The sequence below is a fragment of the Actinia tenebrosa genome, unplaced genomic scaffold (assembly GCF_029948245.1).
Source record: "Actinia tenebrosa isolate PJP-AT-01 unplaced genomic scaffold, QUT_ActTen_1.0 PGA_scaffold8__29_contigs__length_14323225, whole genome shotgun sequence".
Taxonomy (NCBI): domain Eukaryota; kingdom Metazoa; phylum Cnidaria; class Anthozoa; order Actiniaria; family Actiniidae; genus Actinia; species Actinia tenebrosa.
This window is the reverse complement of record NW_028292585.1, coordinates 1258173-1279750: the sequence shown is the minus strand read 5'-3', so window position 1 is coordinate 1279750 and position 21578 is coordinate 1258173. Positions and strand designations below refer to the sequence as shown.

General features: G+C 39.5%; 1 protein-coding gene across 1 annotated transcript in view; it reads right to left on the bottom strand.

Annotated features, from left to right (window-relative positions):
- Positions 1 to 249: 249 nt before the first annotated feature.
- LOC116302983 (uncharacterized) overlaps positions 250 to 21578 on the bottom strand; it is a 38565-nt gene continuing 17236 nt past the window's right edge. Inside the window, 16 exon segments of the mRNA XM_089023981.1 lie at positions 250 to 1606; positions 1741 to 1887; positions 2168 to 2489; positions 2945 to 3175; positions 3549 to 3872; positions 4264 to 4590; positions 4989 to 5371; positions 5731 to 6009; positions 6231 to 6379; positions 6381 to 6501; positions 7520 to 8161; positions 8295 to 8979; positions 9286 to 9729; positions 10152 to 10559; positions 11006 to 11277; positions 11669 to 17574. Of these exon segments, the coding sequence (XP_088880107.1) occupies positions 1383 to 1606; positions 1741 to 1887; positions 2168 to 2489; positions 2945 to 3175; positions 3549 to 3872; positions 4264 to 4590; positions 4989 to 5371; positions 5731 to 6009; positions 6231 to 6379; positions 6381 to 6501; positions 7520 to 8161; positions 8295 to 8979; positions 9286 to 9729; positions 10152 to 10559; positions 11006 to 11277; positions 11669 to 17574 (10864 nt within the window). The 3' untranslated portion in view covers positions 250 to 1382.

The window sequence follows — 21578 nt, the reverse complement described above, 5'->3', positions numbered from 1 at the left end:
TTACAGAATTCAACTGTGCTACCATATTTGGGGGCTATGACGGTAATGTGGGGGTCAGTATGAGAGCGTTAACAATATGGTGTTAAATACTTATTTCGCAAGTCTTTGTTAATTTGATAAATGCCAAATAAGAATTTGCATAGCAGTTATATACGCACCTCGATCGCAAGAACGTTGAATTATAAAAATTAAAAAGAACGACAACACAGGAATCAATTATTTTTCAAGCAAACTGAAACTGTTGTAATTATTTCACTTGAAGGTATAGACAGAGACATTTTTGATATTACCTTGTTGCTATATAATAAAACAAACTAGGGGGCTTTAGAATCAAATAATGTGTATCCAGAAACTGAAAGCGGTTTAATACAACCCCCTTATGAGTTTCTTTTGTATCTATATCTTTAAAATACTAATTATTCAGTTAATCAGGAATTATTCAGGAAATGTTATTGTGCACCATTTCGGCAACAAAATCAATTCAGTATCAATCCTGAGTAATTATTGATTTTATTTTATTTTTGAGCTACAATTTATTTTTACGTATATTTCATCAGCCTGTAGGACGCTCTTTAGAGACATTTTATTTCATCATTCCTTATTAATTTTTCTTAGGCTGCATTCATAATGCATGGCAGGGGGGGGGGAGGTGAAATTGAGTGGGGATCGGGAAAATTTTGGTAGGAAAAAGGGGGGGGATGAGCAAATTTTTATCAGAAAAATGGGGGTGATGCACAATTGTTGGAAGAAGCTACAAGCCTTGCTTCGGGAGGATCGTATTTTTTTGCATGACTTTAAGGGGGATGTGTTATGAATGCAGCCTTAATACTATTTTTTCCTGTTCACTTGGTTTTACCCGGGAGGTGGTGAAACCTCCTTGGTTTCACAGGCTAAAATTCAGTAATCTCCTTCCTCTACTTAAGCTAAAAGGTTTTTCATAGCAGTACCGTGTTTAAGGGCAAGAACAATGCAGAGAATTAAAATTCGCGAAGCATTATGAAGTATTATGGTAGTGGGAGTCAAATGACGCCATCATGCAAACGTTCTATTCACGCAATACACCTTGAGTGGACACATCAAGTTATAAAATTATGGGATATCCCTAATATTTTAAGTTGTCTATCATTAGGGCTTCCCGAAAAAAAATTACCGGGGATGATATCCCATAATTTCTGATATACTTTTGATATACTTGTTTAATACATGCGTTACAAATGTAAAGGGTCAAAGTTTTTTGCACAAGGCTGTAGTAAATATGATTCTTCAGACTTACGACGGCTTACGACTTACGACGGCTTACGACGACTTACGACTTAGGAATACAACGGATAGATACCGTGTAAGTAGTTCTTGCTATTTAAATGAGGTGACAGTGAATCCCGTCACTTTTGCACCAATGACACAACCAACAAGGCTTCCATCATCTGGATGAAGTCCTTCAAGTCAGCTAAATTCAGCAACTCGAAGCTATAGACTCGATGTGAAGACATAACCAAGGCAATGATCAAGTTAAGATCCCCTGTCCGATGACCACTGACCTCCCTTGCTTGGGTGATGCTTTTCAATGTCTTTGCCACGTACCTTCCGGGCTGGACATTGGTGAGCTCTGAGGTAAATAAAACGTGAAACGTCTATGAGTGGCATGTGTCATGAAACAAGTATTGTGCACGGATAGGTCACGTGATCCTTTCCACTGTATTTGATAGAAAACTTGAATCCCGTTATTATCATTTACTATACCTGCTATTTCAATGACTTTTTCACTCCTTTTCCCAGTTTCTTTCTCTGTTTTTTTGCCCTTCTTTGCATTCGTTGTCAGAGGCTGAAATACCAGCGTCCTTTTCTGCTCCAAAAGGTACACTTTACCAAATTTTGGAGCTTTGAATCCTAAAAACATAAAAACATAAAATCGTAAAATCATTTTCATTTTCATTTTCATTTTCTCTTGAACCGATTATTGATTTATTAATACGTTCATGAGCATGACAGCGGATATAAAGGTTCTCGTCTGTGCTTTGAGGGTTACCCCCCTCCCCCCGGGTTTTATTTCCTCCCTCCATTAAAATCAACTCCTAAATTCCAATTCAGTTATGGAAGGAGTACCACAAGCTTGTTAGCCACTGGCTATGAAGTGCTATCCTCGTAAAACAAGGACAATTTATTTTACCTTTTCTAGAATGCAGAAAAGCTTGGACTCCATGCTTAAATCTTTCAGTAGCTTTTTTCTGTTTGTAGGTTCTCGCCAAGTAAGATATCTGTCCAAACTGGTTACGATAGGTTACTGCAATGGTGTTTGCTAGGATACTTCCCGTTACTAGGGCATCTTCAGGCTCACTTAGAGCCAAGTGATCACCAGGACACACGTACACATCAATGTTACCATCCACGAGCAAGGACCATGCGTCGTCTGAGCTTTCTTGCAATGGTTTAATGGGAGTGTATCGCTGATCAGCGCTTTTTAAAAATGCAATTGGACCTTTGTAGTGTACCTGCGGGGAAGAATTGAATATCTAGGTGAATTTGTTATTGTTATATTTGGTGTATGAGTGTGTTTTTCATTGTTTGTTTGTTCTTTGATTTTTTTTCTTTCTATTTTTTGTTTTTTGTTTTTTTGTTTTTTTGTTTTGTTTTGTTTTGTTTTGTTTTGTTTTGTTTTTTTGTTTTTTTTGTTTTTTTGTTTTTTTGTTTGTTTTTTTGTTGTTTGTTTTTTCAGTGTCATTTCATACCCCATGTCATTCTCTTGAGTACAATTTCTTCTACAATTTCTGGACTAGTACCCTTCCTCGTTTTCACCACAGGAAACCCATCCATCTCGAACCGCCACACAAACCCCAGCGAGTAGCCTGCGACTGAGGAGGCTATATTAGACCATAGTTAATAGATACACCTAATCATAGTTAATATTATCTATGATTAAGTCATATAAAGTGTTATATTGCCTTACCGCCCCAGGTTTCCATTCGCGATGTTTTCGAGTAGCCAGCTGATTATCTTGATGCAGTGCCTCCTTCAACCGCCTGATATCGTACAAAGGTATGTCAAGTTCCCTTGCTTTGTTTTGTAGAAATTCAATTGTCTGGTTTTGCGTCTTTCTTTTTCTTTGTTTCTCGTATTCCTCAGGCGGGATGTTCAGTGTTTGAGATGCGAGCTTGGACAAAACTTGTTCAAACGTTGCCTGAAAGATGTTTCAGTGATTATTGTTCACAAAATAAAGAAGAAGAAAAATGAAAAAAAAAAATGTAGTGTGACGCTGTCGAAAACGCCTTTCATGGCTTCCTGTGGGACATGATAGGTAATCAGTCTAAATAAACAGCTGTTGAATGAGCTTGAGCATTATATCGCAAATAGTCCACTACCGAGATATGCTTCGCTTGTCACACGCAAAGGTTGTAGTACGAGGCTACGTGCGAAATTAAATTTATTCTTTACTCCTATCACGAATTACTGAGCATTATGCACGAAGCCAAACATTGAAACCTTTGTGCTTGACAAGCGAAGCATATTTCGAAAGTTGGCTATTATCAAGAACTTTGAATACGTTTATTTACCTGGAAAAGGTCTTCCATCATATCTTCCAGCTTTCTGCCTCGAAACAAAATTTCAAGCCGTGCAGCACCAGACCGGTTCTGCATTTCCCATGGAAATGTGTCAATCATTGCCACGAAAGAAATCTCTTCTCCCTCCTCTATTAGAATACTTGCCATTTCATACGCTACGAGTCCTCCAAAGGACTGGCCTCCCAGAAAATAAGGACCACGACGTTGGACTTGCTTGATCATTTTGACATAACTTCGCGCGAGTTCATTTACACTTCTGTTATCACCGGTCATTGTAGGGTCGGTGTATCCAATTGCGAAGAAAGAGATAAGGTTCTGTAACAATATCGCAAGAAAAAGCAAGATAGAAGAAACGTTGTGGTTTTGAAATCTGGTTGCAAAGTTTGCAGCGCGCGAGCAGATGGCGTTAGCAACAGTGCTCTCATCCCTATTAAAACACATGAATAAGGTGGAAAACTAGTGAAAACTAGTGTAAACTGCGTCGGTGTTTTCAGTAAAACAGTTGATAGATAGTTCATCTCCGATGAAGGACTAACGTCCGAAACGTCAGTTTCATTTTTACATACCATACGGTGTTACAAATTATCTATCTATCAACTGTCCTATTAAAACACAGTTCTTCGACTAATCAGATGGCGAGTACTACTTAAGCTATACTATATTTTGAAAATAGTGTATAAGGTTCTGCATATTTTGTACAACAAACCTGTGTCTTAAATGCTGCTGAGATTGGTATAAGGTTCATGGCATACCGTCCAGCAGGGTGAATACAGAAAAACATGACCTTCGCTCCTTTAGGCGTGAAAAGAGGCATAACCTGATAGGTTGCTGTCGGACAGCTCTCGTCCTTTGGGTACGTTTCACTCGTTGTTTCATCATCGTCATGAGTGACTGCGTCTGTATTTTCTTGCGTAGTATTCGAACCCTCTTTATTAGAAGGACTGGAGTTTGATTGACTCTGAACTTGTAATTTGGTGAGCACGTCTTGTACAACCTTGGCGGGAGTAGTGTCGTGTTGCATGAAGTAGAAGGCCTTCGATTTAAAAAGATATTTAAAAAATAATAGATAATTAAAATATTTATTATTTCTGTGCTTCTCGTTTACGTGAAAGTAGTGGGGACCTTAATTTTCACGATGGTTCCAACTGGAAATGAGACTTTGGAAAATCAATATTGATCGTGAGGGGAATGGGGAGGAAAACCACAAGACCTGCCCCAATCCCCAATCTCGCGTATGCAGGACAATAAGCAATAGTCATGCAGTAGCCACCTTAGTTTGTTTGACTTAGTTTGTTTGACCCTGGCCGCCGCTACCATCATCACGCGACGTACGCTTTTTCCCCTGAGTAGCGTTACTTAGACTGGTTTGTATCTATATAAAGAATGAGTACTATATAAGCTAACCTCGAACGAAACAGTATATAGGCTAACCTCAAAGGAAACTTGTAATGTTGTCTCGAGCTGCATCTTCAACGTCAGACCGAAGAAAGAGTCCAATCCATAGCTGTATAAGCTGGTGTTAAGGTCGATTTCTGAAGGAGACACTCCGACCCACTGAGAAATGATCTCATAAACATATTCTTCGACCATAGACTGTTTCTTCTTATGGTCGCTCTCCATTATTATCCTTGGACCGAGAGAGTCCATATCTTGATGGGTCCTTTGTACGTCAACTTCTTCCTTGATTGCTGTAAAGCGAGCTGAGTTTTTAAGTGCAACGGATGTCTCCATTAGCCGTGACCAGTCTGCATCAAATAAACCGAGCTGACAAACAAGTGGGTATTTGATAAGGATTTCTTCCATGAACTTCACACCTGGCAAGGGAAACATGAAAAGTGGAACGATTAGATCTTTTATACCAATATGGCAGACATCTTAAATTCTATTTTTTTTTAATTTAGACATTATCATGGGATGCCAAGGGGGCAACTACTGGAACATTTGTAGACAGAATAGCTGTTAGGGTGTCTTGTTATATAACTTTACGCTTTTCAATGAGAAGCACATGTATAGCAATTACATTTGCTGGTATGCGAAACAAAAAGAATTTCAAATGCATTCAAAAATCTGAATCAGTTACTTGCAAAAGTATACATCATTTCTTCATGGACGAAACGTTTGTTGTTATGACATAAAAAATTGGAGATAAACTATATTAGAGTGGATGACTTGCCTGTTTGGGCATCCGTCATCCTGTATCCAGCCCTGGAAAGCATTTTTGCAATATCTTCTTGTCTTTGCAAGACTCCAGCTCCCTGAATTGGTCCCCAGTTGATTGAAAGAGCTGGTAATCCAAGGACACGTCTTCTGTAACATGCGAGGCTGTCAAGGAATGCATTGGCTGCTGAGTAAGATGCCTGCCCAGGGTTACCAAGCAAAGACGCAATCGACGAAAACAGAATAAAAAAATCCAGGTCCATTTTTAAACTCATTTCATGAAGTATCGATGCACCTGTGAAGAAAAAGTGAAATACGATTACAGCTATTTCGAGATCCATATTCGTTTTCTTACTTTTCTCCCGTCTTTTCTTTCTTTCTTCCTTCCTTCCTTCCTTCCTTCCTTCCTTCCTTCCTTCCTTTCTTTCTTTCAAAATCTTTTTTTCTTCTTCTTTTTTTGTTTAGACGTGTTTTAATGTAACTTATGTTTTATTACAAAATTTTTGAACATTTTACCAGTAACTTTTGGTGCCATGACTTTATAGAAAGAGTCACTGTCAACTTGTGAAATGAGCTGGTCGTGTAGCACCATTGCCGTTAAGACAATCCCTGCCATGCTGGGTAACTGTACAAGTTTATCTGCATAAAGAGCCTGCATTTGCTCAACTGGACGCATCAGCTTGGAAAATCTTTATTTTTGCGCCAGTTTCTTTTTCTAGTAAAGAAACTTCCTGCAGTTTTGAACTCGAAGGGACGGATCGAGCTACAAGGACAATGGTGCCAGCTCCTTCAAAGAAGCACATGAATTTATAATCATTAAGATTGTGATGTCATATTCTTATATTGTTATCCTGGCAATGTTACACTAGGAAATTTAGCAACTTGTCAACGATTTCGTTGCAAGACAAGTAATGATGATGATGATGATAATAACTTATTTGTTTAGGCGCATTACATTAAAACATCAATGTTCTCAAGTTGCACGAGAAATTCTTAAGCATAACTTGCCTAATCAGCTTGCAATTCTGATGTAGCGTGTTGTCGCAGTTGTGAGAAGTTGGCGGAGATACAAATATGCGAGATTAGTTGCAAGGAATATTATCTTTAGTGGAACTCAGCACCATTAAGGCATGGCTCTTTTGAGGAAGTGATGGAAAATCAGTTATTTATTCATATCTTTGACAGTTTACTATGAATCTTTCCCAAATTTGGCTCGTAGTAGTAATTCTTCAAGGCAAGCAATTACCGCATATCTGTTACCATGGAAACCAGGTCATGTGACCACAAGGCCGCCATCTTGGATTTTTTAAACAAATCGTTTGTAGTCGTATTGAAACTACTTCAAAAGTCCTGAAAATCCATATTCCTTTTTATATTTGCAATACCTATATGGATCTAATTGGATATCTTGGAAATCATATTAAGTTTAATTTTTAGAATATTTTTAATTTTTTGGAAAATACAGAAAATATTCTAAAAATTAAACTTAATATAACTTCCAAGATATCCAATTAGATCCATATAGGTATTGCAAATATAAAAAGGAATATGGATTTTCAGGACTTTTGAAGTAGTTTCAATACGACTACAAACGATTTGTTTAAAAATCCAAGATGGCGGCCTTGTGGTCACGTGATTTAGTTTCCATGGTAACCAAGGCTCTAAGGTTCCTTCTTTTCACAAAAGACATTAACTTGCCAAGTTTGGGGAAGATTCGTAGAAAACTGGCTATGATATAGCGAAACAGTTTTTCATCTGAGAGCCATGCCTTAATGATGCTGAGAAGCACCTTAAAACAAATTTACCTTTCTGTGCCATCCAGCGTGCAACCTCAAAACCAAACCCTCTTACTCCCCCAACAACCATGTAAGTACGATTACGCTTCAGCCCATATTGATCGAAGCCAACTGGCAACACCTGTGCGTTGTTTGGTTTCTTTTCCTTTTCGATAAACGTAAAGGAGGAAAACGACATGTTCATTGACACAGTCGGATTCAGCTCACTCCTAGTAGAACTTATTTCGTCTGATAGGAAATCAGTGATGAGATTACATATGGTATCTGCGCTTGCAGTTTCTGGTTTAGCAAAACTTTTTTTGCTCTCTGCACCTTGATCCAAGCTAACTCCTAAGATATCAAAGACGCTAGTTTCTTCCTGTTCAATACCAAGGACCTGCTTTTCGATACCTGAACTCTGCAATAACTTCAAGCAGTTAGACCACATTTCTTTGAATTTCCCTAGAGGCTGCAGTATGTCATTGTAGGATATCCTCTGATACGAAATGCATTTATCCGAGGGGATCATCACGTTGCCATGGAATGTTTCTCCAAGCATTACAATTTTGCCTCCTGGTCTCAGAAGGTTACAGCTCTTTCGTATGCTGTTTGGTTGAGGCTTGTAGAAGAAGATGGAAGCTTCTACTGTACTTGAATATTGTCTTGGAAATTCTTTAAGCAAATCATTAAAATTATGTCAAATTTAGTATAAGTTTCATCATATATTAAGTAGCTGTACACATTGGAACTGAAAAGCTGTCCGAGGCTAATTGGTACATAATGATGATGATAATTTTAATAATACCTGCATATTGTGAATCAGTCACTACAACGGCTCCATATTTCTCTAGAAGACGTTTTGAAACCTCTAGTCGTGGCTCTGAAGACGTAGAGAACACCGAAAATCCTAATGCTCGAGCTACAAGCAAACCTGCAATGCCCAGATCCCGATTAGCTTCGTTGATAATAATTGTTCCACCCACTTTCGCGCCGATTGTTGCTTGTTGAAGCGCATAATGTGCTAGGGTTAGACAGCTGGGCAAAGTTGCAGCTTGTTGTGGGCTCAATTGTAAATGTTCAGGTTTTGGGATAACCTCGGACTGGTTGACTTGAAGGATGTTGCTAAGCCGCTGCTGTTGTGAGGCTCCAAAAACAAACTCCCCAGTTTTCAATCCTGAGTTGATGATTTGACCTGAAAATCCAAAATACTCGCTTCCACTTTTCAGACGGCCTTCGATGTTCGGTGGAATCCAGAAATGACTCACTGCAATTTCTAATTCATCTTCATTTACGGGACAACTTCTAGTGCCATATTTTAGACAAATCTTCTCTTTGCTTGGATGAAGTAATGCATATACCAGACTGGCATCGACTTTAAGCGTTTGAGGCAAATCTTCACTTACAACTTGAGTTTCAGATTTGATTCTTGTGAGACGGTTGACAAGTCTTTTTCCATCTCTGAATGCTATTTCATCCTCTGCTCCATTGTTCTAAGGTAACAGAAAGAACTTAGTTAATTTTATACTGTTTGACAAGTGAAAACCATGCATATTAAAGACTAGAATCATTTTCTGTATTTACTGATTGAGATATGTTTTAGCCCCGCGCGCACTTAAAATGAGGTTAAATCATCCCATTGTATTCACTGGAACAACTCAGGCTCATGTCAAACGTCAAACTCCACATGAGCCGAACCTAATGACATCAAGGAAGACCGCCTTAATATCCATTGTTTCAATTAAGTTCGGCCCATGTGAAGTTCGTAGTTTAACCTGAGCCTTATTGACTTAGCCTACCTTGATCTCTTCTACAAGGAGATCTAATTCTGTGTCGTTCGCTTTGCAGAGGTCAATAATAGTTGTTCTGAGTTTAGGAATTTCGAGGGATGCCGTTCTGCACAAACCCCAAACTGTGGACCCCGAAGGTAATGATGTGTCTTCCATGCCGGTGATTATCTGAGCACAGCAACTGACAGCGACAAATTGACAGGAATTAATGTTTGGCAACTGGCTCTGAACTTCCACGAGGATCTTCAGGACCTCCACAGAGTTCATGAATGCAAGTTCTTGACTCTTGTCGATGCTCTCAATATTTGAAAGATTTGAGTTGACTTGTAGTGGCGTAAAGTTTATGACGATCAGCTTAGAGAAGAACGTGTCGTCTGGGGCTGGCAAAGCTGCTCGCAAAATGTCAGCCAATGCTTGGATTTTGGTATCTTCAGGTAACTCAATCGGTACGACCTTAAAAGCAAATCGTCATACATTCATGATTATGAAGATAAAAGCTAAAAATTACGAGACTTAGTCAAACTTGCATAAAATAAACTAAAATGAGGTGCTGCCGATAAGCAAGTAGTCTTGTAACATGCATTTTGGGCTGTACTTCGTAGGCACTAGTGATTCTCATTTACACCCTTTAAAAGCATAGCTCAGACTTGGGAATACGTTTGTATGAGTGGACAATATGTAAATAATATTGGCACAAAAGAAAATATGCCGGAAAAACATATAGAAAAACTTTGGGAAGATCCTATATTGTTGAGACATTTCTCTGCTTGCATCGCCAATAGTGTAACTGTTGGTGTGCAGCAATATGTAACAAAACCTTCACCAACCTTTTCTAAATAACTGTATACAAGAAGGGAAGGTTGTTATTTACGCACCTTGGCTGTAACACTCGTCGTAAACTTCTTCGCAAATGAACTCGCAATGCCATGATTATCATTTAACACCACAATAAGGCATTTCGAAAAATCAAGGAAGCTCCCAGTCTCTCTTAATTCTGAGGCAATCCATTCGGTTTGATAGCACACGTCGCATAGTTTAGGTGACCTGACAAGATTTGTGATGTCGGTGGATTGAAACTTTTCGATAGTGACATAAACTTTTCCAAAAGCATCAACCAGCCTCATGTCATAAGTGGTGATGTTCCCAGACTCACTTTTAGCCACGTGACAATATGTGGTTTTGGGGATCCTTGAATCAATCACGGTAAAATTCTGCACTCCGATTGGAACCGAAATACTTTTTGTTTCTTGGTCCGGTTCGTCATCTTCAACTGCAACTGCAGTCTAAATTGAGAAAAATATGAAGGGCTTTTAGTTTGTGAAATATCAAGGGTAAAATCTATCTACTCTTCTATCCCCACTTCTTATTCTTTTAACCAAAGTTTTAGCATTCGCTTCAGTTCCGGGCCACTATATACTTACAGCGCGATGTGCAAAAGTGTGACCGCCAGCGATAATGTATGAATCGTATGATTTTATGCACGGGAATATTTCAATGCAAAGATGGCTATTTTTATCAAATAAGGCATGTAAAAGCTCGTTTGGCAGCAAAAAGCTCGTGCATGGAAGCATGTGAATAAATTAAATTTGGTCATATTTTCGCGCGTCGCACTCTAAAACTCGGCTTGGTTTGCTACGTTAATTAGAAAACAAGAATACTGAGGGAAAAACTTCCCCTCGGGTCAAACAAATAATTTGGCTTGATAAAGTCAAAGGTATATTTAACGAACCTGGAAGCATGCATCGACAAACGCTGGATGTATCACATACATGGGTATCTCGGAAGCAAATGGACCATCCATTTCCAGCACGCACAATGCCCGGTCCCCTTGGCGCCAAACTCTTCTAAGTAGTGAATAACAAGGGCCAAAGTCAAAGCCAAATTTCTCTGTCACATGTCGGATTGTGGAAAGTGGGACCTCATCCATAGACGATATTATCTTCTGGAGTGCAGGATCGAGGGTTTGTTCTGTTAGCGCTTCAGGATTTGATGACTGACCTGCTGAAATCAAGAACGAAATCAATTATCCACGGTGTGAAGTAAAGAGCAGAAGATGAATACTGATTTTCACCACAACTGTTAAGAACTACAATTTATGATTACCTCCTACCCAATATTCTGGATAACCAATGATTTTGATCTTTTGCATTTTAATTAGCGTCTTCACTTAAATGCAAAATAAAGATGAAATGACTCTGCCGTGAAGTTGACCGTGTAAGTCGAAAGGTAGACAAAATAAATGTTAAAAACAAACAGAAGTTTGAAGAAGCAATGTATTATAACCATGAAGATGACAGTTTGTGGTATATAGCATATAATATAGATCAGTGCAGGTATTTTTATTCAGGTATTTCAGTTTTATTTCATGATCATATAGTTAGGATTTACTGACCTCTGCTCAAACAATCAGGATAGTTTGCAGAAGAGTCAGCAACAATCCCTCCAGTTGCTAGCACCATTTCTGTGCCGTCTTCAGGATGTACACTGACAACAGAAAAGTTTGCTTCTGTAGTACTGTCATTCGTCTCCAGTCTAAGTCTCAGCAGACGTACTTGGCTCTCTGGTAGTGTGAGCAGGTTTGTGAAGCGTACATTTGTGATTTGTAAGCCTTCAGAACAATGGAACCTTTCGTAGGCCATTGCAATGGCCATCTCGACAAATGATGATCCAGGAAGTACTGGCCCTCCTTGAATGATAACGTGGTCTTTAAACGTGGGAAACCTGTGAAGATCAATCTCTGTTTCCCAGCATTGAATACCAGAAAATTGCTCCGTAATTCTGACCTCAGCTAAAAAAGGATGTCTCGGATGAACGTCGTTGGTGGGTTCTAAAGAACGAACGGTGTTTGAAGGAGGATTATTTCTGTACCAAAAACGTTTCTCCTGCCAGGGGTATGTGGGAAATCGCACAAATTGTCGAGGTTCTTGCCCGAGGAAGCTGGACCAAAGAACGGGATAGCCAAAGACGTAGAGTTTACAAATCGTATTCTTCAAAAACTCTGCAAGCTGGTCTTTTACTGACTTTTTTGGAAACGCCCCAAAGTGTATGACAGGACTGTTGGAGGACGCAGTTACTCTCACTGAGATATTGTGAATGTAATGTCTCAGAGCTGTCTGGGGACTGATTTCAATTACCATCTTCAAACCATCTTTGAGAGCGTTTTTCATGGCATGATAGAAGACAACAGGTTTTCTCATATTGTTCCACCAATATTCCTCGTCAATCTGTTTGCCTAGTACTTGATCACCATGTACAGTGGAGTACATAGGTATCCGTAGCGTTCTCGGCTTGATTTTTAAGCTTTTAATGTCTTCAACGAATATTTTCTTGATGGCGTCAATTTGGTAGCTGTGAAAAGCTCGAAGAGTTGACAGCTTCTTCCAAAACACGCTAGGATGATTAAGTTTAAGATGGTTTCCAATACTTTCTACAGCATCAGCATCGCCAGAAATGGTAACATTTTCATAGTCATTCACTGCAGCAACACAAACTATGTTCTCCAGTTTCAGCTTTATTATCAGTTCCTGAGTTTCATCCTGTGATAGTCCAACTGCAGCCATTGAACCTTTCGTTGAACACCTCTCATGACACTTCGATCGCACCAAGACAATTTTCACTGCCGCCTCCAACGTAAGGGCTCCTGCTACGCAGGCTGCAGCCACCTCTCCGAGGCTGTGTCCCACTACAGCTGACGGTAGGATTCCCCACGACTCAAGTAGCTTTGAGGTAGCATATTGAATGGCAAAGGTGGCAACCTCCCCAACTATGGTACCCTTCACTCTTGTCTCTTTCTCGTTCAAGGAGAGCTCTTCGATTAACGACCACTTTTCTCCAGCATCCTTGACAATTTTGTCAATTTTAACAATGGCTTCATTGAATATTGGCTCTGAATGCATCACTTCTCTTCCCATACCACTCCAGTTGGTACCTTGTCCTCCAAATACGAACAAGAGGTTTTGGCTATTGTTGTTTGCAGCTCCAGAGATAATATGTGATTCCTTTCTTAAGGTTTTATTTGCAAACGAACAAAGCGAGTCTGCAGCATCGGAAAGAGTGTTGAATACAACAGCCAGGCGTTGTTCATGATGGCTTCGCCTTTCAATGAGCGAATAAGACAAGTTGAGCTTGAATTCGCTTGTTTCTGGCTGTTCTCTCAACCAGGGCTCAAAGTGCTTTACAACGTTCACAAGGCCATCTTCAGATGGGGCTGATAAAGTCAAGATAAAACAATCTTTGGTTATCTGATCACAAGTGGTTTGTTTTGGCTTCTTTTCTTGTAAAACTTCTCTAAGTATGGCATGCACATTCGACCCCCCGTAACCGTAAGAACTCAGAGCGGCTGTCCGACGTTTTCCTTGGGCCGTTTTCCATTCTTCTAGAGCCTCCTGAACTATCATTCCTTTGTCAGTGAGCTTAAGTCTTGGATTCAAGTTTTTGATGTTAATGGTTGGAAGAAACATACCCCTCTTGATCATCAATGACACTTTAATAAGCCCTGCTAGCCCTGATGCGGACTCTGTATGGTTAAGGTTTGACTTGACCGATCCAACGCGAAGAATTCTTTGGCTTATAGTATTCTTGTCACAGTATGTGCTGGCTATAGAGGACGCTTCTACGAAGTCTCCAATAGCGGTTCCAGTCCCATGGGCTTCGACGTACTCGATGTCAGCTGCATCAAGTCCAGTCTCTTCGAGAACTGACTTTGATAGTTCTGCCTGCGTTTTAGGGCTTGGAGCAGTAATTGGAACGGCATTTTGTCCGTCGTTGTTCATACCAGAAGCTAAAATCTCGCAGTAAATGTCATCATTATCAGCTAATGAAATCTGTGTAACCTTTAGAATAACAGCCACGAAGCCTTCGCCTCGTCCATAACCATCGGCAGAAGCGTCAAAACACTTGCAACGGCCATCTGGAGCAAGAAGACCACCAATACTAAATGTCATCTGTACTGCAGGATCTAGAATAATGTTAGGAGCACAGACGATTGCTACGTCACACTGGCCGTTGATAAGACAATCTTGAGCAATCCTAAGTGCTGTAAGAGAAGATGAGCATGCTGTGTCCACAGCAAGACTTGGCCCAGTCAGATTCAAGGAAAAGGAAATTCGATTTGCTGCAATGGATGATGTTGTGCCAGTTGAATAAAACTGATCCATGTTATAGCAATTATCCCGCTGCATTACTCTTGCAGCGTAATCCAGGTTCATTATTCCTACAAAAACTCCTGTTTTGCCTTTTTGTAGGTCTTCTAATCGAAGCCCAGCATCTTCAATTGCTTCGTAGACGACATGAAGAAGTATCCGTTGCTGAGGATCCATAGCAGGAGCTTCTTGTGGTGAAATCTTGAAGAATTCGGCATCAAATCCTCGTATGTCTTCCAGGAAAGCCCCACCAACGGTGCAGAGTCTTCCTTTGACAAAGCGCTTGGGATGATACAACGAATGAAACATTTTATACTCTTCTGGTCGATTAGAAGGAAACTCGGTTACGCCGCAATGACCCTTTGAAAGCATTTCCCAGAATTTCTCTTTGTTTTTTGCTTGTGGAAACCTACAGCTTATGCCAATGACTGACACTGTTGGCTTAACATTTTGTGTGCTAGAAATCTTATTTTCGTTTTCCAAGTGGTTGTTGTTTTCTAGCACTGTTTGATCTTCAGATTTCGTAAGCTGCGTTAAATCAAACCACTCTTCAAGTGTCATCGCTTCGGTACACTTCTCGACTGGCTTGCTAGATAGCAGCATAATTGTTGGTAAAAGTGCTAAGGTATGAAAGAGCACGAATACAAATAATAATGGAATCACATATAGAAATATCTTATCCAAGTGTGGTAAAACAAAGGCAAGAGAAATAGAACAAGCACATGAAATCAAAACTCCACAAACGATACTTGGACCAATTGAAGACAAGGACGCCACTGTTCTTTCTCTTGTCGTTTGCTCTGTAGATACTGCGCGCACTTGTAGGATTTGGATGTTAAAGTGAAGAGACCAAATCAAGCCAATAAACAAACAGGTAAAGGTGACTGGATTCAAAGGGACGTCCCAAAGCTGTATGAGTACTACCATTTCTACTACGTGAAGAATGAAAGACATCACCTGGAGTATTCCCAGACGTATACTTGCGGTAAGTGGTTGAGAGCATAAAAATATGGCTAAGGCTACCACCACTAGAATTTTGGTACATTCGTCTTGGAATTTCGATATCATGTCAATTAGTGAGAAATGACTAGAACCAGCTATTAGGTCGTATTCATCAATAGAGTCTAAATCCTTACGTAATGCAGCAACTTTCTGTTTGTCATTCTCAAATTTGCCATCGAGCTCCATGAACAAGTGGAAACGAGAGATTAAAATTGATTCTCCTTCTGTTTTGGTAGTGTTTGCGTATATTATATCATTTCGAAAGACGGCGTTTTTAGAAGTCGCTAAAAATTTGTGGAGGCAGGATCGAAACTGGTCCTCTTTGCAAGGGGCGTGTTCCTTTGAAGCCCATGACAGCAGATGTGATAGCCAGTTAGTAACGTTTCTCCTGCTGTAGTATTTGCCACTCAGCTGGTTTGAAATTTTGATTATGTCATCTTGAATGGAAACCTTTCCGTAATCGATATGGCCATTGAGGATAACGTTAATGTCTGTTTCTTTAAAGTGGTTTGCTTCAACGGCTTTAAAACGAGAAACATGCGCAGAGTGAACTATGAAAGCGTTATCTTGATACTTTAATGGCCCCGTTTTTTGGTGGATATAAATACAGCCTGCAATTATAACAACGCTGAAAATGATGACAATGACTAGAAAATGAGTCTTCACTAAAGCTCTCGCGTATATCTCCATGGACCTTGTGAGCCTTCCTTTCCGGGGTCTTGCCAGGCTCTGGATATCGGTGTCATTTATTGAGGGCTCTATTTCTTCATTACAGGAAGCACCGGAGCAGCACTGCCTGACATTAAGAAAGTCTGGGCATCTCTTTAAACACAGCACATAAAGGCCTACGAGAAAGCTCGTACATAAAAAATAGGCCACAGCAGTAGCAATCAGTGCAAGAGCATAAGCATACATTATGCCGCGGAAATTTGTCATGACTACAAATCCTAACACCACAGCATCAAAGATAGCTGTAGTGGTAAGGATGAGACCAATCTTAGTCAGACATCCAGCCACACGATGCATTAATGACGGAACCTTTCTTTGGTATTCTAATTCTTGAATAAGCATCAGTCCGTCACTTAAACCTTTGCCGACGAGGAAAACAAGTATTATGGTGGTTGCATTTGAGAAAGCCACACTGAATAGAAACCCTATAGAAACAGCGCTTAGTAAACACAGTCCAGTGCACAGAACACTCAAAAAAAACATATACATGCTTCCCGTTGTAGAGGTCGATAGCTTAGTCAATATAAAGGTCAAAATGATGAGAGAAGGAAAGCAAATAATAAGAGGTAGGACACGAGGAGCGAAAAGCTGATATCCGTAGCCGTAGATATCGGTATCTGTTGCGACGTACAAGTTCACACAGGACATTTCTTTTTGCATTGACTTTACTTTTAAAATAAGCTTCCTCTCCCAGTTCTGAATTTGATTTTTGTCTGCCGAACCCTGTGGCTGGTGTAAGAAATACGTTATTTTTATCGCGGTTGCAAAGACCGCAGGTGGACCACCAATACCGGGGTCAGAATTTATTTTAAACTCGCCGAATATCTTATTTTTGTCGAAGGGTAATGTTCGTCCGTTGGAAAGTAACTTTGATCTGCCATTCCACTGGTCGATAAGTACACTGGAATAATTTTTTATCATATCAGGATTAAAGTCAAACAATTCGAGAACGTTTCTCATCATGCAAATACTTTGGGTATTGTTTCTGTTATCTTGACTCTTAGCGCAAAGGCTTTTGAATCCTGTAATATTGATAATCGTATTGTGAATTTTCAACGCGTCCAACAGACAGTTTTCATTCAGAATATTGGATCCTTTCATCGGCGTAAAAATGAGTTCTTCCTTTCTGGTTTTCTCGAAAGGAAAGTGTTGTTTTACAATGTTCAAATCTTGTTCGGATTGGGATTCAGTAGGATAGAAAAGACTGTAGGATGGGTTTGCTTGCTGCATGAGCAGAAATCCAAGGGTGCTCATCGCCATTAATGAAAAAGGTATAAGTACCGCTGACCCAGGATTTCGTGCAATCGCCATGCCAACTTTTTCAAGGAATTTTTGGCATTTTACGAGAGGAAGATGCATCCATAGAATCAAGCGGACCAAACAACCAGTCCTTCGCTTTCTAGATTTTGGTTTTGTTGAACTGAACCTGTAACAGAAAATTTCGGAATAAATTTTAAGATCAATTTTTCGCATGTGGGAGAGGAGTAGTATTACCAGATTATCAGTTCAGCAGTCAGTCCGTTCGTCGAATTTTAAGCTGGCTTTTTAAATTTGTATCACAGAACCTAGCGGGTTACCTGTGGCAACACGGTCATAAAATACCTTTGTTTTTTTTACCTGTGGTTTCACAGTCGTAAAATGGCTTTGTTTTTTTTCTCCGCGACAAAATGACAAAGTTGCAAGGTTTATTTCAAAAACTGGCGATAATGTTATCTTAGCAAGTCACGTGATATGTGACGTCACATGCCCAAAATCGTTGGGGTGACTGACAGGGCACGTGACTACATCCCTGCCAAGTTTCGTAATCACAGGTTGTATTGCCGCGGAGAAAATGGTACAGGGGCCACCAGAGGTGTGGGGCCACCAGACGTGGGGCCACCAGACGTTGGTGGAACGTGCCAAGGTTATTTGGCGAGCCGTGCGAATGTGTATGCTTTTAATTTGAGACGTCGATGCACAACAACCTAATTACATATGCCAAAATCCGGATCCCGGAACTGGAATTGGAGTTCCAGATTGAGTTTGACGAGTATGGCAATAAACGCTCTGCCTGCAAACGACTTTTAACACTGTCGTTCGAAATTTTGCAACTTATTTTTACTTTTCCTTTAGATTCTTAGAGACTCTGACACTAGTAAACCGTCCCAACCAGGGTCTGATTTATCATTCGACTTCGAGACGTCACGAAATACTTTATCTGTATTTTTGGAAGCTCAACCAACTAAATCCTCCATGCATGTTGAAACCAGAGCTTACCCTGAAACCAGGGTCTTGTTTAACTTTTAGAATATGTCCATTCGGATTTAGAAATATCAGTGGACATAAAACTATGAAATTTAAAGCAATTGCAAGAAACATCTTTGATTTACTACGGTCTTAAATGAAGCATTTCGATTTATAAAAAATAACCAATCAGCACGCGAGAAATTTGTAAGTTATTGTAAAAATATATTTTGAGATCATGGCACTTTAGGAGAATTCAGACTGCGAAATGACGTTAAGACACACTCCCTCTGGACCCTCTCCAGTCCCACGCAACCCATTCTACCCTGTTACCAGGGTTAAGTCCCATTCCTTTCTGGTACTTGCAAGGATCCCAGGTAGCCCGGTTTACCCTGCTACCAGGGTCTAGTTTTGAGCTGAAATGCAATGTCCACTACCGTCTTAAAAATTTCATGATCCTTTGTCCACAGCAGCCGAGATGGCACCAAAGCACGATTTATGCTAATTAAGTGGAAAAGTGTACGGTTTTGGTTGACTGGTTGAAAAATCAATATTGGTAAACTACATTCATATTGAAAGTACTTATGATTTAGTTATGATTTATAGATTAATTATAAGTGGCTACTTATTCGTTAAATGTTATTAAGCATGTCATTAATCTAGCTTCTCCTCAACCTTCTGATAACAAGCAACTATTTCATAATGACGTCACATTAAAACAAATTATTGTTTTTACGCTACGGACCATCGTCGCTGAAGGGGATGGAATGACAACAACACAGCTTCAATCACATTGAAATTTGGTTTATGAGCTGGTAATGGCAAGAAGAAATAAATATTACGCTAAATACCACGAACGAAGAGGATTAAGCTTAAGTTTAGCCTAAATTTTTATCACTTTAGCCGATGTAAACAGCTCAGTTTCAATTTCTTTGTCGAAGCCCTTAATTTCTTGAAATTCTTGACCATTTTTTGATGCCATTTTAATTTCGTCACCAAATACTGTTGGCTTCTCTAGATTTCTACTTCTGGAATACCCTGCGAGCAGAGTCTCCTTTTAACTCCTCTACGTAGTTTGCTAAAATATTGAGATGTAGGCCTTCTTTGCCTTAAAATCATTTACCTAATTTTATTATGATTAATGAATTTACTACAGTGCGGTTTTCTGTATTCATATAATTTTAGAATTGTGACGTTATAAGCTGCTCAAAATGGCTAAAACATATAGTTTCTGTAACTCATTAGACAGAGTTGTTTACCCTTGCGCCAAACCCTAAATTTGGATCGATAACTGAAACATGTAGCTTGATCTTGGTATGTCGTGCCTGCTGGCATGCGCTAGCTTAATTCTTTATATATAGCTACTCTCGCATTTTATGTATCATGATCACTACCTTTACCACTGTGTAGGTGGACATGCGATGCTTCGTAACTTCTTTTTATCGTGGTGAATTGGCTGGTTGGCAAAATATCAGAAACACGATGGCGTAAAAAACCCACTGAAGACGCTTGTGACGACCATATTTATTTTTATGTCTGTGCTTACAATATCTACAGAGCCTACAGTAATTGGCGAAAGCTGTTGTGATGTCCTGGCCTCAGGGAAAAAGTTAATGAAATGATAAAATCTGCGTACTTGTTGTATTTATATAGTATTATACGATTGTATAAGACGGCTTTACTTATCGGTTTACTTAATTAAAAACTTTGCAATTTTGTAAATCGAACTAGATAGAAAAGAGAGACAATATATACATATAAATATGCAAATTGAATACCGCATAATGAAAAGCACAGACAAAGAAACAAAAACAAAACCATTCTGTACTTACATAGAATCAGTAGATACTAATTGAAGCATGTACGTTTAACCTGAACTTGGCTTCCAAAAGACTGCCACAATTAATGACATGAGTCTCTATACACTATTCAGTATGCAGTATTCGACATTTTTTGAAATAGCTGCAAATATGTAAAAATATATATATTGTATTTATCTAAGATGTATGTTGTATCCATGCACAACATCCCTGTAGCTGCAGTTTTCCTAAAATGCGTTGTTAAATGAAAATTGATTAATTGTTTGAAATTCCTCACGAAGTTTATAGTCAATCTTTAGTAGTATAGGGAATGGGGGTTCCAGCGCAATCTCAACACGGGGTAAGACCCGCGTTAAAAATCCACCTACGGACGACCCCCACTCCAAGTGTGGTTGAGGGCAACAGCGCACTTAAATATGTTAGTCTATATATGGAGTGCGAAGAATGTAAGAAGTTCGTTAACGACTTTTGCATAATTTGTCTAAGACCTAAAGTTATCATACCTAAGCCAGAACCCTTTTGGTGTTGTGGTAAGAAAATGCAAATAGAAGACGACACGTCAGCACAGTGTTACGAGTGTGGTAAGAATATTCGTAATGCCGTACCAAATGCTACCAGAGAGCAGTATTACGCCAATGGAGGTCGTAAGAAAACGCCATATAAGAGAATAAAATACTTCAGGGACTGGATGAGTCATATCCAAGGTTTACATCCGGTATATTTAAGCGACGAAGTAAAGAAGAAAATCATAGACCATTTAGAAGAGCCAACCCCACAAAGTCTACGGAAAACGCTGAAAAAATTAAAACTAGGGAAATATTACAAAGCTATTCCTTATCTTTTGTCTGAAATTACCGGTAAGTCTATTCCCGAGGTTTCTGATATGGCAAGAGCCGAGTGGATGTTTTGTCGGCTGGATAAGGATATTCCTTATTACCCTGACGTAATTTACGAAATATTTTACAAAATAGACCCCAACCACCCCCTATTGGGATGGATTCCCAGGCGATGATTTTACACAAGTTTTTTCACATTTGTGTAATATTTTGTGAAAACGATGCAGGCTGTGTAATATTTTGTGAAAACGATGCAGGCTGCGTAATATTTTGTGTAATATTTTGTGAAACTAATTTGCATATGAACCAGACAGCCGGCGTTCAATATGTAAATAGAATCCTGTTTTGCTTTTTTCAAAGCAGATGTTTACTGAGCAAGCTTTCTTTGAAGCTCTTCTTTCGCTTCTTGGTAGATCTTTTTGCGAGATTCCTCGGAAAGATCTTTTACGACTGTTTTTTTATTCCTTATGTCCGTCTTTAATTTCTCGTATGTCTGAAATTACCGGTAAGTCTATTCCCGAGGTTTCTGATATGGCAAGAGCCGAGTGGAT